Source organism: Artemia franciscana, chromosome 20 (genome assembly GCF_032884065.1).
Source record: "Artemia franciscana chromosome 20, ASM3288406v1, whole genome shotgun sequence".
Lineage (NCBI taxonomy): Eukaryota > Metazoa > Arthropoda > Branchiopoda > Anostraca > Artemiidae > Artemia > Artemia franciscana.
The window spans coordinates 14,123,970-14,140,942 of record NC_088882.1 but is presented as its reverse complement, the minus strand read 5'-3'; the positions used below and the strand labels follow the sequence as shown (position 1 = coordinate 14,140,942).

The following is a 16,973-nucleotide window of genomic DNA, read 5'->3' as shown; positions in this document are numbered from 1 at the left end:
CACGTTAAAAGCGTATACTTTTACGCCAAAAACAAAAACAAATCCAAACATTTTTCATAACAATATTTTCAAAATAACCATCTTATTTATTCAGGTCATACCAGTTTGTCATCTTTTATTTACATAATTATTCTTTAGATATTGGATTAATTGAGATATAAACATGCATTATGTACTTAATAATTAGACCAGTCTTGAATGCATAATTAATTATATGCAATATAAAGAAGTAACAATTGTCATGATTCAGCAGTCATAATTTAGTAGTGCAGGTATATCATAGTAATAAAAGTTAATTCTATTGTTGAAATGGAGAGCATGAAATGGGACCTATTGGTAAGTTTTCGATTTTAAACTCTAAGTAAATGACAGAAAACTTTCCTTGTCGGCTTACATATATATTATATAAACATATTCGTCTCTCAAGGCTAATTTGGCCCTCGGTCCTCAATAATGCTGACTGTTATTGCTCCTTCACTGGGTAGGGTGGGTAAGCAATTTCGACAAATCGGTATCGAAACTCTTCCATCCCCTATTTTGTAGAAGCGTAACACAAGTCGTCCTGATTTGATATATGCTGATTTGATTCGTTTGTATATGACACCTCTTGCTGCAATTCATGATTCTGCAAGGGGAAGTAAAGAGAGGTCTTATCAATTTTAAAACGACATATTTATAAAAGTAAATTGTACCGTATTCTTTTTTTCTATTAAAATACAAAAAAGGGAAGTTCTAAAAATGTAAGAGCCTCTCACTCTTGTCTGCTAACGTACGCCTCTGATCATGCGTATGTTGACTCTTGCCACAAGTAAATTCAATTGAAGGAAGAACTTGCTCTTATATGGTGCTCAGCCACAATAATTAATATTACAAATGAACCGTGCTTGAAAAAGACAAGAGATCCTTACAAATTTACAATTGAATTCCAAACGGATGATTAGCCTATGATATCAAACTAAATGTGTCCTCGTTGCTTGAAACAGCTTAGAAAAGAAAATTTATTTTATTTTTTAAATGTTTGTATGAATTTTTAATTACCCTTTACGCAGACTGATTTCAGTGGGTTTAAATAAACATGATTATTAGTTTTTTAACGTTATCTTAATTTTTTGTATACTTGTACTAATAAATGGCTTATGCCTTTGTTTTAAATTATAAATAAAAAACTGAACTATTATCTTTTTAATAAAAGATTTTGCCGTGTTATTTCAAGTGAAGGATATTTTTCATTATATCCCATTTTATAATTGCATTATATATATAAAAAAAAATTAAGGTTTGTAGATCCAAAATTGGTTAAGGATTCGATAAACAATTGACATTTGCCTTTTTTAAGAAAAAAAGGATAATATGGCTATCTTAAAATTTTAATTCGATGTGTTTGGGGTACTGGAAGGAGGGGGGCTGATTGTGCTAAAATCACTTATAACTTTTCAAAAGGGTACTAGACCTTTAAATTTCAAATTAAATTTTGCCCCTTTTGAATCCTCCACGACAACTGCTTCTAAAAAGAAATACTGTGGTCTAACGAAAAAAATAATAAAGAACACATTTTGCCCACACCGCTCTTCACTTAGGCAACACTATTAGGCTGCCAATGATTTCTCTTCATTTTTTGTTTCAGTTACTTATTGATGGTTATTTGTCGTAGTTTTACACTAGGAAGTTCATTTGAGTTGAGTTGAAGTTCATTGGGCTGAGGGGTATTATCCTAAAAGACGTAATCGATGGATCTGTCAACTATGCTAAATAAAATGGCTATCTGATAATTTTGATTGAATTTCTTTGGATAAATGATGGGCAATATGGGGTGGTTACCCTCCAATTACTTTCAACTGTTAAAAAGGGCACTAGAACTTCGGATTTCCAATCCTTTGAGTTCCCTCTGAATTTTATATGAACACCCTTTCCATAGCAACCATATGTGCCCCTGGGTCATAAGGGGGGCTATCATTCCTTAGGGAGCTATGTCTTAACAACGAGCAACTTGCATAACTTACTGCCTTTGCACAGTACAACATGCAACTTACATAACTTATGGTCCAATAAATATTATGGTCCAACGAAAACAAAAAATAATAATAAAGAATACATTGTGCCCACACCGCTCTTTACCTAAGCAGCACTATTATGTTGCCAATGATTTCTCTTCATTTTTGGTTTCAGTTACTTATTGATGGTTATTTGTCGTAGTTTTACGCTCGGAAGCTCGTTTGAATTTATGTTCTAATGGAGCTCTTTACTTTTCTTGGAAAAAAACTGTTTTTGGAAAACTGTTTTTCTAATTAATTTCTGTTCGTTTTTTATTGACGTAGTTCTTTTTTAACGAAAAATAAAAAATAAAAGCCTCCTCCGAAGTTTACACGATCACCCTTTTTATAAGAACATTTGATACTCCTTGGACATAACTAATAACCCTTGCCCTGAGGGTTGGGGGTATTATCCTAAAAGATTTAATCAATGGATCTTTCAACTATGCTAAATAAAATGTCTAAACGATAATTTTGATTGAATGTCTTAGGAGAAATGATGGGTAATGGGGGATGGTTCCCTTCCAATTACTTTCGACTGTTAAAATGGGAACTAGAATTTCAGATTTCCAATCCTTTGAGTTCCCTCCGAATTTTATGCGACCACCCTTTCCATAGCAACCTTATATGTCCTTGGTTCATAAGGGGGGCTATCACCCCTTAGGGAGCTATGAAGGCTTTAGGCGGGGGGCTGTCAACCTAAATGACATAATTACGGAACCTATAAATTACGTTGAAAACATGGCTATTACTAAATTTTCATTGGAAATGTTTGGGGAAATGGTAGAAGTGGGGGGGGATGGATGCCCTCAATTCGTTCGGAAGCAACAGGTTTAAAAGCAGGCCAGAACTTCAAGAGGGTACCGGAAATTTCAATTTCTAATTGAAAAAGCCTCCTAGATAGTTTATCCGACCATCCTTCCGATATAAACCGTATGTCTTAACAACGGGCAACATGCACAGCTTACAGTAATTGCCCCGCAGGTTGGAGAGGGGTTGTCAAACCCGGATGCATGGTGCTCAATCTGAGGACTTTTTTGAACAAAAGGGCTGTATCAAAATCCTGATCACATGTATTTGGAAAAAAAATCAGCGTTGGGGGTGGATTATTTCCCTCTAATCACTTTTCACTATATCTTAACAACAGGCAACTTACATAACTTACATTTCTTGCCCCGCAGGGAAGTTTATGCAACCCCCCTTCCAAATAAAGTGCCTCTGAGATTTAAATAAACACATTTTAATGCATTAAATACTTACGACTCCTTCATGACATCACTATAGTATTGCCCTTGACAAAGGGTGATTAGAACTTTCGATTTCCCTTCTAATGAACATCCAAAATTACCCAAGGGAAATCTAGCGCGAATGCTCAATTAGTAAATTTCCCAGGATGGAGGTAATGTCTATACCCATTTTAAGAGTGACCAAAAATCGAAAAATATTTGTTTGGATAAAAATAGGCAAATCAAAAGAACTTTTTTCGTGGTGACTCTATGTATCAGAATGTCTAAGGAAAATGTAAAGTTTTGGAATTATTTTTTCGCGAAAAGTGATGATGTACGCACGAGGATTGAATGAGGATGTAACATTAGAAACAAATAGAAGTTGATAGAACAAAAACGAATAGAAATAGTCTTTTACGAGAGACATTGATCATTTGAAAAAGAAGAAGAAACAAAACAGTGCGGCAAAACTATGCCTAAGTGTATTGCAGAATAAACAACAGCAGGTATGAAAAAAAAACTATTCTAGCTATATTATTAGCCTTTAACTTTGCTTAAAGGAGAGGCAAGGGATAAATAATTCAATCTTGTTGCATTAATAACACTATTTTGAATCTTTATTTTTCTGTTTAAGGGTATCACTTGTATACATATTTTTTTTCGTTTCAGGAGACAGATAATGGACCGACAAAAATCCACAACATAATAAAAGAGGGAAAAAATGACAGAAAGAAAAGAAGAGGAGTTGACAAAACTGAACACAGTTTTCGAAAATTACTCCAAAGGTATCAAAAACTGAAAAGCGAAAAAAGGAAATTATCAGATACATTAAGAAATTCAACAGCAAAGCAACAGAAGCAGAAAGTGGAAATAGCTCAGCTTAAATTATACCAGTCAGACCTAAAAGAAGAGCTTGAAGACCTAAAGGAGAAACTGGACCTAAAAGGGAGTAAAATACCATTTTCAAAATCACCGGAGATCGTCACTTTAAACCAAGAGTTATCAGCGTTTAAAGCTCTTAGTATAGTGTTCAAAAAAGAGTTAGTCAGACTGGACGAACAGAATAAAATATTAAAAGCAGACCTTACAACCATTAATAACAAATATAGGTGTGCCGATTATGGTGTACAGGCTTTGCGTGATCTGTCTGAAAAGATGGAAGAAATGAAAGAGGATCTGACAAAAACCAGACATAATCTCAAACTAATGACTCTGAAATGGGATATGGATATAGCAGAAATATGGGACAACAAAAATCATCAAAACATCCATTCAGAAGAATCATTGACAAGACAGGAATCAGTAGTTTCTACCGAAAGTGGCTTTTTTGGCACTTCTTCATCTTCTTCAGAAGGTAAAAGATTTATTTTATTCATGTATTTAAATTAATTTATATAGAAATTATTAGTGTCAAAGCTTATTCCCCCGATTTGTTTAAATGAATACTTATTCCCCCATTAAAAAATTTGCTTATGTAGTTGAATATAACTAAGTTAAAACTGAATTTGAAAAAATAAGTTTTTCTTTCGATTGAAATTAGGGAGCAGAATTAAATCTTAAGATGAACAGAGATTATTCTGCAGTTTAGGGAGGTTAGCCTCTGCTCAATGCTTCTCTCTTGCGTGGAAGTTTTTTAGTACTTATTTTTTTTAATTTTAGTATGAAAAATATCTTTATACTTCCCAATAACAAGTACTATACTGTACGTAAGCAATAAAAAAAATTCAGAGCTTCCACCCCTCTCCCCAGGAACTGAGTGGTCATATTACCCCCCAAGTATGGCTATTGGATTTTTTACCTATGTTGAACAAAATAGCAGTGTCGAAATTTTAATCGGACCATTTTGGGGGAAAATGACGTTGGGGGGGGGATGGTAGTTTCACTCTATAATCTTTTTGTTCACAACAGGACCGAAGAACTTTTCACGTCCGTTTGAAAGAGCCCTCTCCTCATGTTCAATCACCATCGGTTCTATACGATTACTCTTGAGAAAAACAAACCAATGAACACTGATCAGTGACCTTTGTCCTGGCAACAAATACAAAATTTAACAGTTAATAGAAGCTTGAAACATAACTGCAGTACAGTTTACAGTTATATTAATGCTAATGAAATATATATATAAAAAAAACAGGATGAAAATGAAATACTTTAGTAAAAAAAATATGAAAATTACAACAAAGGATTATGGTAGGGGGCGCACAGAACGTATTACATAAATACCTAACCTAACGCAACTAAAATATCATCTCTATATTAAATGTTTACTTGGTATGTTAGTGGGATTTTCATTCAAGCTCATAACTTTTAATGGTTAGCATTAAATCAAATAGGCTTTATGAATTTGGAAACAGCTTGAAAATTCTTTTCTTTCGCTGCAACTAGTGTTATCAACAATTTGTTTTTCAGGAGTTTTTGTTACTATTTAGCAGAGTCGTTCTATATTTATAGATTATTATTCATTTTTTTAATCTCCAAAAATTAATAACTTTGAAGAATTAATTGACTAATGTTTATTATTACAGGTTCGATAAGCTGGAGTCAGGAGTCTGGTTCCTTGGTGCCTTGGTTGGGACAGTATTGACAGATCAAAAATCAAATACTGACGAACACATTTACTTATTGACAAGAACATACATTGTTTAGAAATTGTTGTTATATTATGCATATACATAAGAAACATTTACTTCTATTCAGATTATTTATACTAGAAAAAAATACATAGCTATTTGAAATATGTACATTCGTCTTCATCTATTATTAAGGTTAAACATATTGTGTGACACTCAACACTGGTTTGGATTTGTGGAATCGTTTGCTATAGTGGATCATGCAAACGGGTGGGATTTTAGTTCAGGGGCTTCAAAGGAGGGTGGGGCGGTGTTTGCCCTCCTTGAATTTTATGAAATACCTTTTTGGGCTATTTTCGTCGGAAAATGCCTTTTAGTATTTTCATAAAAAAAGAAGAATAAATTCTCTTCATGCTAAAGTTGTCAAATACCTTTAGAAAAGCTTTTTGTTTAGATTAAACATCTACTGTATGTTGGTGTCACTATTGAAAAACTGGGACAAAAGGTCAAACTTTAGGGAAGAGAATAAGACAATGAGGAGGAATTAACTCATTTTCATAGAGAATAATTTCTATTCATCCAAAAAACTTTTTTTTATTTAATTTTTGATTAGTCATTTCAAATAATGCGGGTAAATTAGGCTTAATTTTCATGACAAAATTCCTTCCGTGACAATATACTTTTTTGAGGAGAGCTCCTCACGCAAGAAAGAAATCTCCTCTCCCGTAAAATCCACTTCATACAGTTCGGTCGTCACAGAAAAATATACGTAGCTGGTAGCCTTTTTGCCTTGGGCTTTGATGGGGTTATATTATCCAAAAAGCAATAGTTGCTGAATCTTTCAGCTATATTGAAAAGATCTTAAAATTTTGATCAAGTGAACTTTGAAAATAGCATGGGAGGGGGGCTAGCTGACATCCAATCTTTTTGGTTCCTTTAAAAGGGCACTATCACTTTTGACTCCCGATCAAATGAGTCCTCTCCCGATCTTCTAGAATCATTGGTTTGATACGGTCATATTTCTAGAAATAAATAAACAAAAAAGAGTAAAACTAATTTTTTGTACAGCCTACTGTTTGAAATATGATCTGTCAGCCGGGTACCCATAACAATCCATAGGCAATTTCTCTGGAAAACATCTAGTAAATTTCCATCCGCTTTTCGGAGCACCCATACTTCAGAGCCATAATTGACCACTGTCATCACTTTAGTTTCCATTATTCTGATCTTAGTTTGCCGAGTTATCCTGCTATTCCTCCTAACTTTTCTTCCAAACTTTCCTAAGCTTCCCTATCTATTCTTCCAAACTTTTTTAACTGTGAAAAAACACCCTGAGCGTGGCAATTCTACTTTTAACATCTTCACACCCCGTCTTTGCTAATATTACTATTAATCAGCTTCAGTATACATTAACATAATCCATAAGGTTTGCTGTCTTACCATCACGTGGATACCATGTCAACTTATGGGCCATTTTGTGACCATACACTGTATTAGTTATCACTAGCTACACCTAAAAATTTGCAAAAGTCTGTAGCCATTACTATTTTATTTTCCTCTTCCAAGTTTATCTAGGCTAGGATACTTTCTAGCTCAGTTTCTACCAGCCTGGGTGTTTCCTGTCTATTTGCTCCTGTAACTGTAAGTAAAAATTCATCTAAGTCACTAGTATCTCCGTCAGTCGACCAACAGGTGCATGAACTATTATAAATGATAACCCGAACTTTTTAGTCATAAAATGAGAAACTAGTATTCCATTATTAATACCTTCCCAAACAAGACAAGACTTAGCCGCTTTCTTATTCACCATGAGCCCTTCTCCCTGCCTATGTATTTTGATATTTCTATTTATATATGATTTCCAATTCTGGAGTTTTGGTTATTATTAAGCTTTTCAGGAGTCAAGAACGAGGTATTGAGTAGGTGGCGAACCCCTTCATACACCTAATAAGTTCTGTTCGTTTTAAGTTTTAATGTTGCTCTTTACTTTCAGTTGGAAACCTTGATTTTTATTTCATCTCTGATATTTTTTTTAATAATGCTAGGAAATCCGTCTCCCCCTCTATGAAAATTTCCCTTTCTCTGTTTCTAAGTTTTGTTTGTATGAAATTCCCTTTTCTCACGAAAAATTCCTCAATGGAAAGATACTCCCACGTAACCAACCCCCCTTCACCAGAAAAATCCCCCTTGAAAACGTCTGTATGCTCCCTAATAATCAATACTACATGTAAATTAAATTAAAAAAAAAAAACAAGTTTTTTAACGTAAAGTAAGCAACAACGTTAAAACTGAAAACGAATAGAAATTGTTCCGTATATGAAGGGTTGCCCTATCCACAATACATTCCCTCTGGACTGTTCCATCCTCACTGAAAATCCCCCATCCCCGCAAAATTTCTTGTGGACGATTCAGCCTGAAAAAGTTATCCTTGGCTTACCAGACTTTAATCTTTTAATTTTAATCTTTAAATGTCTCTCGATCACTCCGGGAATACCCCCTTCCCTGGCAATTTTTTCAAAAATCAAAACACAGGAAAAATGTTCCCCGGAAGATCTCCACATGCAAAATTTAGTTGGCAAAGAGTATGTAAGACATTTGAAAAGAATTTCGTATAGGAATTATGTCAAACCCCCCATTGTAAAATTTTCCCTGGAAAATCCCTCTACCCGGGGATTTCCCTCCTCGAGGGAGATTCTCCCAATGAAAGTCCCTCTCAAGCACAAAATTTCCCCCTCCAAAGAATATCAGTATTCTTCCAAATAACAAATATTATACGTAAACAATGGGCAAATTTCATATCTTACAGGCCTCTCCCCACAAACTTTGGGGGGTCATTTTACCCCTAAAAACATTGTTATTTGATTCTTCAAGTATACTGAATAAAATAGCTCTATCAAAATTTTAATTAGATAAATGGGCGTGAGGAGTGGAGCCAATTGCCGTCCAGTCTTTTTTGTCACTTAAAAGTGCACTAGAACTCTTAATTTCCGTTCAAATGCGCCCTCTCCTGATCTTTTGGGATCATCATTTCATACGATCATCCCAGAAAAAAAAAAAAAAACTCATCCGTAATCTGCCTTCCGGCAAAAGTGGTAGAATTTCACATTTTTTTTATATAGGAGCTTGAAACTTCTACAGTAGGGTTCTCAGGTACGCTGAATCTGATGGTGTGATTTCAATCAATATTCCTTAAATTTTAGGGGTTGTTTTCCCCCTTTTTGAAAAATCAAGCCAATTTTCTCAGGCACGTAAATTTTGATGGGTAACATTAAATATGAAAAATCTTATGAATTTGGAATCAGTATAATAAGCTGATTCTTTCGGTGTATTAAATAAAAAAATAGTTTTTTTCAACTGAAAGCAAGGAGCAACATTAAAACTGAAAACGAACAGAAATTATTTCGTATATGAAGGGGGTATCCCCCATCTCAACACTTCGCTCTTTACACTCAAATTTTTAATACTTTAAAAAAGCGTCTTTTTGTTCTAATTAAACGGCCTTGGGGTTTAATGTTTAAAATCATTCCCTAAACGTCCTAATGTCTTGGGGTTTAACCTTGGGGTTTAAGGCCAAACTTATAGAAGAGCTTTTAATTAACACCCTAAAGATCTCCCTGCTGTGTTTCGGTAGCCTGCTAGCCATGATAGAAAAGAATCAAACCTAATAAACTATGCAATGGTAAGACCTTTGACTAAATTTAATTGTAAGGACTTTTGACTAAACTGCATATTGTAAATACCTTTGATTAAATGCTACTAAACGCGAGCATTCACTAATTACTTTATACACAGGTTTAGTTTAAATTGTTTTGTCAAATTATATTACAAAAGCAGTAGACAATGGCTGTGAACCTGTTAAAAAAAGAGACTTAGGCTAGTTGCCAAAAAGGCAAATTGACATTGAAAGTGTGTTATCAATTCTTTATTTCACTTGAATGAATTACTTCGTTTCATCTCATTTTATCTATCACTCCTGGTTGAACTTCGTTGAAGTGAGAATACTAGGACTGTTTAAAATTTTTTTTAGAGTTAATGGTCGTATTTTGATGTAAGTGTCTTTTATATATTCATTTGTGTTCTGGTTAGGACGGCCCTTGGATATGGGATCGAAATATTAATTTAAGGCTAACGTTGAACTGTATTGCGAAAAATATCCTTATTTTCTAGTTTTCTTTTATCATCTATTGGCCCACTAAACAGACGCAGGGGAGGGGGATAAATTAGCATCAAACATCTAAAATATCTATCAAGAAAGAAAAAAACTTTAATGATATAAAAACATTTTTTTTGAAGTTCAATAATAGAATAACATATATTTTACTCTCTTTTCACAAGGTGACCCGGCTCAATGTCTTTAATATACTTCAAAAATGCATTCAACCCATCTTGTATTCTAGGTTAGTGAATTATGTTCACCTTTGCTGCAAAATATAATTATTCCTCCAGCTGGAATCTGGCCAATGATATCACATACCTGCCAAACTGTCTATCACACTCACACGTTTGACGGCAACCCCTTGCAATTTCTACTGCAACATTGGGGACAATTGTCTTCCTATCACTACTGTCCACTCCGTAAACCGTAAACCGCCAATTATGTAAATCTGCTCATTTCAATAACAAAACAAAACGCTTAAGTTTGACTTTTTGTCCCAATTCTTTAAGAACAACTCCTGAAAAAGAGGAGTCGTTTAATTAGAACAATAAGAACCTTTTAAAAAGTACTAAAATTCTTGAGCGTGAAGGAAGGGGCAACTTCCTTCATATGCGTAGTAATTTCTGTTCGTTTTAAGTTTTGATACTGGTTCTTGCTTTCAGTTGACCATTACTATTGAAATAGATGCTAATTAACCTCTCTTGTTTACACTAGGTAATTAATGAAATAAATTAAAATTGAGAAATAATTATCTCAAAGCTTTGTGTTACTCTGCGGGGTCTCTTTTAAAGTCAAATTTGGGAGAAAATGCAATTTATTTAGGATACTAGAAAGACTTTTTTTTTTTAACATTACTGCTTGCTGTATTTATAATGTTTTTGGAGTAAAATCGTTCAACCATTTTTTGAGGCAAAATTTTTTGGCAGCATTCTACAATGCTGCGTCCACACCTCGTTTCCTTTGGTTTTGTATTGATCTTGAGAAAAACCGAAAAGCTATTCGGGGAATCATTTTATTTTCACACATCAGAAATGCATCTTGAAAACTTTGCATAAGAACTTCGTCATTAAGCCTGTCAAACAGTCTGGAAATAACTTGTAAGTAGTGAGCAAGTCATTTAAAAGTAACCAAAAGATCTAAAAATGTGGGTTTTAATAACCATAATCAGCTGAATTTCTTTTTCATGGTGATTCTACATGTTAGAAGTTCAAAACATAAATGTAACTCTTAGGTGACTTAATGCGACTAATACGCTTATTATTTAAAGAGTGGGCACCTTCTCGCGCGAGGTATGAAAAAAAGACTGTTCTAGCTATGTTTTTAGCCTTTAACATTGCTCGAAGGAGGGCCAAGGAATAAATAAGTCATTTTTGATACATTAGTACAATTACGTTGAATTTATTTTTATCTAAGCGTATCTCTTGTATGAATTGTGGTTTTGTTTAAGGAGACAAAAAAGGGGCCGACTGAAATACAATACATAATAAAAGAGGAAAGTTAGAAAAACGACGAAAAGAAAAGAAAAGGAGTTGACAACACTGGACAAAGTTTTCAAACATTTTTTCAAAGGTATCACAAATCGAAAGACGAAAAAAAAAAATCAGACATACTAAGAAATTCATCAAAAGAACAACGAAAGCAGAAAGAATAAATAGCTCAGTTTAAATTAAACACGCAAAGCTAAAAGAAGAGCTTGAAAACGTAAAAGAGAAACTGGATGCATAAGTTAATTACCTGTCCTATGAAAAGCATAATGAAGGTCAAGAGTTTGGCCCAATAGGGGATGAAATAGCATCTTCAAAATGACTGGAGATAGTCTTTTTAAATCAAGAGTTATTAGCGTTTAAAGCTCTAACCACAGCGTTCAAAGAAGAGCTAGCTAGTCTTTATGAAGAGAATGAAAAATTAAAAGCAGACTTTACCACCATCAATAGCGAATATGTTGTGGCTTATCACCTTTTAGAAAGTCGCAATACTGAACGGCAGTATGAATGTCAGCGGCAGAAATTAGTTGAAATGTGTGCTGTTTATGGTATCAAGGCTTTGTTTTATCTATCCAAAGAGATGGAAAAAGTAAAAGATGAATTGGCAAGAGCCCAACTTCAACTCAAACTAACGACTATGAAATGGGACACGAAAATATTGAAAATATGGGATAACAAAATTTATCAAAACCTGTAATCAATAGTTTCTACTTAGGGTGGCTCTTTTGGTGCTGCTTCGTCTTATTCAGAAGGTATGGGATCGTTCCATTTTTATTTCTATCAAGTTTTATTGACGTTAAATGTTTTATGAACTTGAATCAACCCGTCTCTCTGTGACTTAGACGCCATTACACTTTCATCTCTCGCCCAGATTATGCACACGCATCTTACATTTTTGGGAATGATCTTGTAAATAATAGAAGTTTTTATTTCTAATAGTAATAACTTACCAATTTAATAATAACTTAATAATTTAATAATTGGCGGTTTACGGTTTACGGAGTGGACAGTATTGATAGGAAGACAATTGTCCCCAATGTTGCAGTAGAAATTGCAAGGGGTTGCCGTCAAACGTGTGAGTGTGATAGACAGTTTGGCAGGTATGTGATATCATTGGCCAGATTCCAGCTGGAGGAATAATTATATTTTGCAGCAAAGGTTAACATAATTCACTAACCTAGAATACAAGATGGGTTGAATGCATTTTTGAAGTATATTAAAGACATTGAGCTGGGTCACCTTGTGAAAAGAGAGTAAAATATATGTTATTCTATTATTGAACTTCAAAAAAAATGTTTTTATATCATTAAAGTTTTTTTCTTTCTTGATAGATATTTTAGATGTTTGATGCTAATTTATCCCCCTCCCCTGCGTCTGTTTAGTGGGCCAATAGATGATAAAAGAAAACTAGAAAATAAGGATATTTTTCGCAAGACAGTTCAACGTTAGCCTTAAATTAATATTTCGATCCCATATCCAAGGGCCGTCCTAACCAGAACACAAATGAATATATAAAAGACACTTACATCAAAATACGACCATTAACTCTAAAAAAAATTTTAAACAGTCCTAGTATTCTCACTTCAACGAAGTTCAACCAGGAGTGATAGATAAAATGAGATGAAACGAAGCAATTCATTCAAGTGAAATAAAGAATTGATAACACACTTTCAATTTCAATTTGCCTTTTTGGCAACTAGCCTAAGTCTCTTTTTTTAACAGGTTCACAGCCATTGTCTACTGCTTTTGTAATATAATTTGACAAAACAATTTAAACTAAACCTGTGTATAAAGTAATTAGTGAATGCTCGCGTTTAGTAGCATTTAATCAAAGGTATTTACAATATGCAGTTTAGTCAAAAGTCCTTACAATTAAATTTAGTCCAAGGTCTTACCATTGCCTAGTTTATGAGGTTTGATTCTTTTCTATTATAGCTAGCAGGCTACCGAAACACAGCACAGAGATCTTTAGGGTGTTAATTAAAAGCTCTCCTATAAATTCGGCCTTAAACCCCAAGACATTAGGACGTTTAGGGAATGATTTTAAACATTAAACCCCAAGGCCGTTTAATTAGAACAAAAAGACGCTTTTTTAAAGTACTAAAAATTTGAGTGTAAAGAGCGAAGTGTTGAGAAGGGGGATACCCCCTTCATATACGTAATAATTTCTGTTCGTTTTCAGTTTTAATGTTGCTCCTTGCTTTCAGCTGAAAAAAACTATTTTTTTATTTAATACACCGAAAGAATCAGCTTATTATACTGATTCCAAATTCATAAGATTTTTCATATTTAGCGTTACCCATCAAAATTTACGTGCCTGAGAAAATTGGCTTGATTTTTCAAAAAGGGGGAAAACAACCCCTAAAATTTAAGGAATATTGATTGAAATCACACCATCAGATTCAGCGTACCTGAGAACCCTACTGTAGAAGTTTCAAGCTCCTATATAAAAAAAATGTGAAATTCTACCACTTTTGCCGGAAGGCAGATTACGGATGCGTTTTTGTTTTTTGTTTTTTTCTGGGATGATCGTATGAAATGATGATCCCAAAAGATCAGGAGAGGGCGCATTTGAACGGAAATTAAGAGTTCTAGTGCACTTTTAAGTGACAAAAAAGACTGGACGGCAATTGGCTCCACTCCTCACGCCCATTTATCTAATTAAAATTTTGATAGAGCTATTTTATTCAGTATACTTGAAGAATCAAATAACAATGTTTTTAGGGGTAAAATGACCTCCCAAAGTTTGTGGGGAGAGGCCTGTAAGATATGAAATTTGCCCATTGTTTACGTATAATATTTGTTATTTGGAAGAATACTGATATTCTTTGGAGGGGGAAATTTTGTGATTTAGAGGGACTTTCATTGGGAGAATCTCCCTCGAGGAGGGAAATCCCCGGGTAGAGGGATTTTCCAGGGAAAATTTTACAATGGGGGGTTTGACATAATTCCTATACGAAATTCTTTTCAAATGTCTTACATACTCTTTGCCAACTAAATTTTGCATGTGGAGATCTTCCGGGGAACACTTTTCCTGTGTTTTGATTTTTGAAAAAATTGCCAGGGAAGGGGTATTCCCGGAGTGATCGAGAGACCTTTAAAGATTAAAATTAAAAGATTAAAGTCTGGTAAGCCAAGGATAACTTTTTCATGCTGAATCGTCCACAAGAAATTTTGCGGGGATGGGGGATTTTCAGTGAGGATGGAACAGTCCAGAGGGAATGTATTGTGGATAGGGCAACCCTTCATATACGGAACCATTTCTATTCGTTTTCAGTTTTAACGTTGTTGCTTACTTTACGTTAAAAAACTTGTTTTTTTTAAATTTAATTTACATGTAGTATTGATTATTAGGGAGCATACAGACGTTTTCAAGGGGGATTTTTCTGGTGAAGGGGGGTTGGTTACGTGGGAGTATCTTTCCATTGAGGAATTTTTCGTGAGAAAAGGGAATTTCATACAAACAAAACTTAGAAACAGAGAAAGGGAAATTTTCATAGAGGGGGAGACGGATTTCCTAGCATAATTAAAAAAAAGATCAGAGATGAAATAAAAATCAAGGTTTCCAAATGAAAGTAAAGAGCAACATTAAAACTTAAAACGAACAGAACTTATTAGGTGTATGAAGGGGTTCGCCACCTACTCAATACCTCGTTCTTGACTCCTGAAAAGCTTAATAATAACCAAAACTCCAGAATTGGAAATCATATATAAATAGAAATATCAAAATACATAGGCAGGGAGAAGGGCTCATGGTGAATAAGAAAGCGGCTAAGTCTTGTCTTGTCTGGGAAGGTAAGTAAGTAAAGTAAGTAAAATATTTATTACTTTTTTTTCCCATGGAACAATACGGAGTAAAATGAAAAAAAAAAGAGAAGAAAAACGGAGAGAAGTTTAAAACACAACATGGAAAAATACACAATCAAGAACTGTAGAAGTGTTTGAGCCAGGGGTGGTTCCATTTTGCCTGAAAATTAGAAATCAGCCGGTTTAACGCGATACTGGGGTCTGCAATCCTGTGTTTATCAATCATATAAGTATTTCTCGTCCACAAGGGGCATCGCAGCAGGAACTTTGCGAACCTGAATTAAAGGGACCAGAGCATATGTTTTTGGGTGTCAGTTAATAAATTTCAAAAAGGCTTTCAAAAATTGTAAATAGCAAATTTCAAAATTTCAAAAATTGTAAATAGAATTTGCGGCAGTGTGACAGTGTTATACATATTCGCGAGATACTTTCGGCATAAGAGGATTCGTTGAAGTTACGGCCTATGGATAGACCCAGATACACGACGTGAGATGAAACAGTAATTGACTCGCTACCCAGCAGGAGGTGTTTAGGCTGAAAAGGACTATTCGTTGAAAAAAAGAACTGCAGATTAAAAAGTATTTAAAGCCAGGCCGATTTTTCGGTATTCATCATTTAGGATCAAGAAATGCGATTGCAGATGCCTAATAGACTGACTTAGTTTTAATAGATCATCCGTGTATGTAAGTAGCGACACATTTATATTCTTGGAGATACATGAAACATTGACACAGGCCTGGGCATTTAAAACACTGTTATTGTACAAACTTGGGGATAATAATGAACCTTGGTGGACACCTTTCTTTACTGGGAGAACCACCAATGTGATGCGGTTACCTATCTTTATACGCGCTTTTAAACGGCAATACATATCGTACAGTACGCTAATGATACTGAGGTTTACACCTTGCTTATAAGCGGCTAAAAGGGCCTGAGCGTGAATCGACGAATCAAACGCTCTACTCACATCAAAAGCACCAATCACTATAAGGTCACCAGATTCGTGAGAATCTGCTAGAATAGCGGCAAGACTGAAGAGAGCGTTAGCACAACCCAGACCGGGTCGGAAACCGAACTGGTGTTTATGCATTCGGCACGAATATTGAATTTATTTTGAGACTAAGATCTCTAGAACTTTACAGAGCACTGGAGCAACAGTGATTGGCCTCTACGAAGAGCATTGGTCTCCTGGTTTCCCTTTGTTAAGGATGGGCGAGAGCAAACCGACACAAAAAGAGTCAGGTACTATACCAGTGGTGAAAATAATCTGGAATAGCAGCGTCAGATATTCAATAAGCATAGTGGTACCGTGTAGCAGATTTAGTGCGCACAGTTCGTCTACACCACGGGAATGTTTCTTCTTCAGCTTTAAAATAGCTTCATGTACGCTTCCGTAAGTAACGACAAAATCAGGAACACACTGGTTGGATAATACCGATTCTAGCCGGTTTGCGAAGGGATTAGACGTATTTGGGTCGGGGGCACTGAATTCGTTGGAAAAGTACGATTCCCAATCTTTTTTTCGTTTGCTTTTTCTTTTCTCCATAGGGTTATCTATGTGGGTTATTAATAAATGATGAATTTGATGAATGCGAAAGATGAGCGGCGGTCTATACTGTGTTTGTAAATATTTCTAGTTATCAATGCAGGTTATCAATGCAGCTTTACTTCGTCTGTTCTACTGATCTGTTAGTCTATTT

At 34.7% G+C, this 16,973-nt stretch overlaps 1 protein-coding gene across 1 annotated transcript; it reads left to right on the top strand.

Annotated features, from left to right (window-relative positions):
- Positions 1–257: 257 nt before the first annotated feature.
- LOC136040225 (uncharacterized) lies at positions 258–5,976 on the top strand. The gene is made up of 3 exons (XM_065724419.1): positions 258–336; positions 3,926–4,610; positions 5,782–5,976. The coding sequence occupies exons 1-3, from the start codon at positions 310–312 to the stop codon at positions 5,838–5,840; spliced, it is 771 nt and encodes a 256-aa protein (XP_065580491.1). The 5' UTR covers positions 258–309; the 3' UTR covers positions 5,841–5,976.
- Positions 5,977–16,973: the final 10,997 nt, after the last annotated feature.

Excerpts from the sequence above, each read along its gene's own strand:
- LOC136040225 (XM_065724419.1), top strand. The coding sequence starts at position 310 with ATGGAGAGCATGAAATGGGACCTATTG. Across the intron at positions 337-3,925 it reads GCATGAAATGGGACCTATTG|GAGACAGATAATGGACCGAC; the intron begins GTAAGTTTTCGA and ends TTTTCGTTTCAG. Across the intron at positions 4,611-5,781 it reads TTCTTCATCTTCTTCAGAAG|GTTCGATAAGCTGGAGTCAG; the intron begins GTAAAAGATTTA and ends TTATTATTACAG.